At 35.4% G+C, this 3446-nt stretch overlaps 1 protein-coding gene across 2 annotated transcripts in view; it reads right to left on the reverse strand.

Moving 5' to 3' along the window:
* Cntn1 (contactin 1) overlaps window positions 1–3446 on the reverse strand; it is a 283386-nt gene that overhangs the window by 34778 nt on the left and 245162 nt on the right. For both annotated transcript variants that reach the window (XM_005354313.3, XM_005354312.3), the window contains exon 20: window positions 2032–2135. In XM_005354313.3, coding sequence (XP_005354370.1) covers window positions 2032–2135 — 104 coding nt within the window. The remainder of the gene's footprint in view (window positions 1–2031; window positions 2136–3446) is intronic.

Here is a 3446-nt window from a genome sequence, read left to right on the forward strand (position 1 = left end):
GATTAATTTTTAGACTCAACTCCCTGTCATGCTTATTTCATATATCAAGAATTTAACCTTGACTTGGGCCTAAGCATGCAAAATGTAGACTTTCCTTACCACTGTATCCTATTTCACACTTTTAATATGATGCTTTTGTGTTTGTATCTTTAAAACTCAGATCTATTATATATTTTAGGGAGGGAAGGGCCTGGTTTTCATGACTATCTCTGTTACACTGGCTTCTCCACTTTAAAAATCAAAACAGTAACCATATCATTGTCAGTCTACCTCACCCCAAATATTCACAGGAATGTTTTCCTATAGGAGGAATAAGTAGCACTTCCTTCTCTCTTTTAAGCTTCTCTGCTTGTCTGTTTGATAGTCAAGGTTCTAAATGAGAAGCCAAAAATTTTTTAAGAAAGAACAAATAGATTAATTCTAAGATTTAATTCATGCATTGTAAATCATTTGTTTTCAGGGCAGACAAGGCCCAGACTGAAACCTAGTTGTGGAAATTATTAATCAGACATTTGGTGTACACTTTATTATGTGCTTAATGGAGACTCAACAAATGTTTTAACCCTTTGATCTATGACTATCTTCCTCCTCTTTCTTATTCTCCTCCTGTTCTCCAAGTTCCTTGTCCCCCTTTTCACCACCAACATCTTCATTAGCATCATCATAGTCACCTCTAAATGCCCATGACACAGAGCAGGGCTGTCTCAAAAAATCAGAAATTAAAAAATAAAAATAAAAGAAATAGAGTGAGAAGAAAAAGCCATGTAAAGGTAGAAAACACACAGAGAGTCTGGATACTGTATGTTATTGTGTTGTCTTTGAATTGCTTGTCTTATGAGGAAGGAGCAACAGCTGCTAAAAGACATTTGATTATAAATGCTGCTGGATTAATCCAACCTAGATATTTTGAAAATGCCTTGACTTCAAAGTTTAAGTCAAAAGATGTGTTACTTTGAAGAAGAGGTTTTGCTTTTGTTTCCACAGGGAATGAGGTGCTATGGGCTCATTCTGGGTTAAGAAAAGTAAGGTTTGATAGAGGAAGTCCCCCTGAAAAATCCCTGATAGGAGTGGATGTCCCAGATAATCCAATGTTTTAAGCACCTCTGCTGTAGTTTTCTCTGAGTTCTACATCTAGAACAGCTTCAAGACTCCTGGCTGAGATGATCCAGCCTCACAGAATACTCCAGTCAGGGCTTGACCATGATCCTAAGTTTTATTTGGGTCCCCATAAGATTATCAGTACCCCAATCAACAGGAAGTAGCCTAGAAAACTATGGCCACATTTGCAAAAAAATTAATTGTAGATGTTTGCCTTTGTTTAGAATGTTGATTACAAGTTGTTAAGAATAATGGTCAGGGAAAAAAAGCTACACAAAGTAAATTAGATTCAGGGACTTAATTTGAAAAGAAAAAAAGGGGGAAGTATTATGGGATAATGCTGTTTTACTCTGTAAATATTTATCCCTTGTATATTGGTTTAATAAAAGACTGATTGGCTAGAAGCCAGGCAGAAAGTATATGTAGGGTGATACATAGGAGAATTATGGGAAGATAAAAAAACTCAGCCTGCAGTCACCATCCAGACAGATGCAGACGAAGCAAGATGAAAGTGTGGCACTAAGAAAAGGTACCAAGCCATGTGGCTAAATATAGATAAGAATTATAGGTTAATTTAAATTCTAAGAGCTAGTTAATACTAAGCTTGAACTAACAGGCCAAACATTTTATTAATACAAGCCTCTGTGTGTTCTTTGGGACTGAATGGATGCAGGACCAGGCAGCACAGAAACTTTCATCTATACCATGATGTTCAGAGAATACATAAATATGGTGTGCAATCATCAAATCAAGGTAATCTCTTATTCCTTACAGCTTGCATGTAGATGCCCAAACCACTAAACAGAAGAGAACAGGTTGTTCAAAACCAAATTCACCAATGGGACATGAGATATTGAAATACTAAGCATATCATAAAAACTTATATATTTATAAATAAAAACACTTTTTTTGATTAAAGCATACTTGACTTACCTGATAGTTTTCCACGATTTTCTCTAAAACATGCTTCCAATGAACAGATATCTCTGAAGATGACAACACTTTCACCCCTACTTCTGTGGGGGCTTCGCTGGGAGCTAAAATTGGATCAGAATGTTACTTTTCTGTCAGAAGTTTACATTGAAAGTTCAAATAAAGTTCTTTTGGATAGGCATGAAATAGAACTATAACTTAACATCTTGTAAACAAGTTTTAATAATCTTCCTGTTTATCTGTCTCTAGGGTCTTAATTTTAACTGTGGTCAGTGGTGATAAGTACACATCTATATTCACATGCATGCATGCTGATATATGTACACACATACACATAAACACATGTGCACTTCTATCACACACAGACATATACACATGTGTGCGCACGTGCATGCACGCACGCACGCACGCACACACACATTCACGCACAGACACATACACTTTAACAAAACAGGAAACATCAGAAGTCTCAGGATGTCTATAAGCAGTGACTGTACTTTTAGAAACACTCCCAACTTGTTTGTTCCGTATAACCTTTTGATACAAATTAAATTTAATGACATAGTTCAACAGTTTTACTTGCCAAAAATGGGAAAATTAGTATTTAGTATAGAAAGGCATTCGTGAAAATTAATTGTCTTATTGCTATTTATATAAATGACCAGTACATGGAACTGTTAATAAAATTTTTCTATCATGTTTAAGTTAAAATTATCAGACAGCTCAAGGTCCTTGAGACAAGTGGTGACATCCCTGTTTCTTGGGCTCTAGAGAGCCTTTCCATGTCTAACCTTTCAATTGGGCATCAAGTCAGAGGTTTCTTCCCCTCAAAAAACAAATTACATCCCTGGTGATATTTACACAAAGAACCATAGACTCCTTGAAGCAGGGTCATCAATTTTTCCTGTCTTTTATTAAAAAGACACAATCCTATTTAATGTAAAAACATGCCCCACATGTGAGCAGCTACCTCTCCCAGCCAAAGTAAACTAGTAGTGCCATTACTGACGTCTTAGCACAAGAAAGACTGACCACCTACACAGGTTATAGCAGTGCAGGTTTTAGGAGACTCATGAAGTGTTCAAAAAAGAAATATGATTAAATAAAAAAGCCATGACTAAATATATGGATATAACATCATCACATAAAGCAAAGCAGTAGAACAAAATGAATACTGGACAGAAAGACAATTGAAATAACCCTAACTTGTATTTTATCTGTGAGATAAAAATCTCGTTTTCATCCCCAAGCTGACAACACATACAGGGCATGCTTATTATCTGGTTTTGAATTTATTTTTTTTACGCTTTATTATCTGGAGGAATTTAGTTTGCCTAGCTGAGACAAATTACTAAGATGATGACCTTTTATATCTGTGTTTTTGTTTTGTTTTTTTTTTTTTTTTTTGGTTTTTT

This window comes from Microtus ochrogaster, chromosome 15, assembly GCF_000317375.1.
Source record: "Microtus ochrogaster isolate Prairie Vole_2 chromosome 15, MicOch1.0, whole genome shotgun sequence".
Lineage (NCBI taxonomy): Eukaryota > Metazoa > Chordata > Mammalia > Rodentia > Cricetidae > Microtus > Microtus ochrogaster.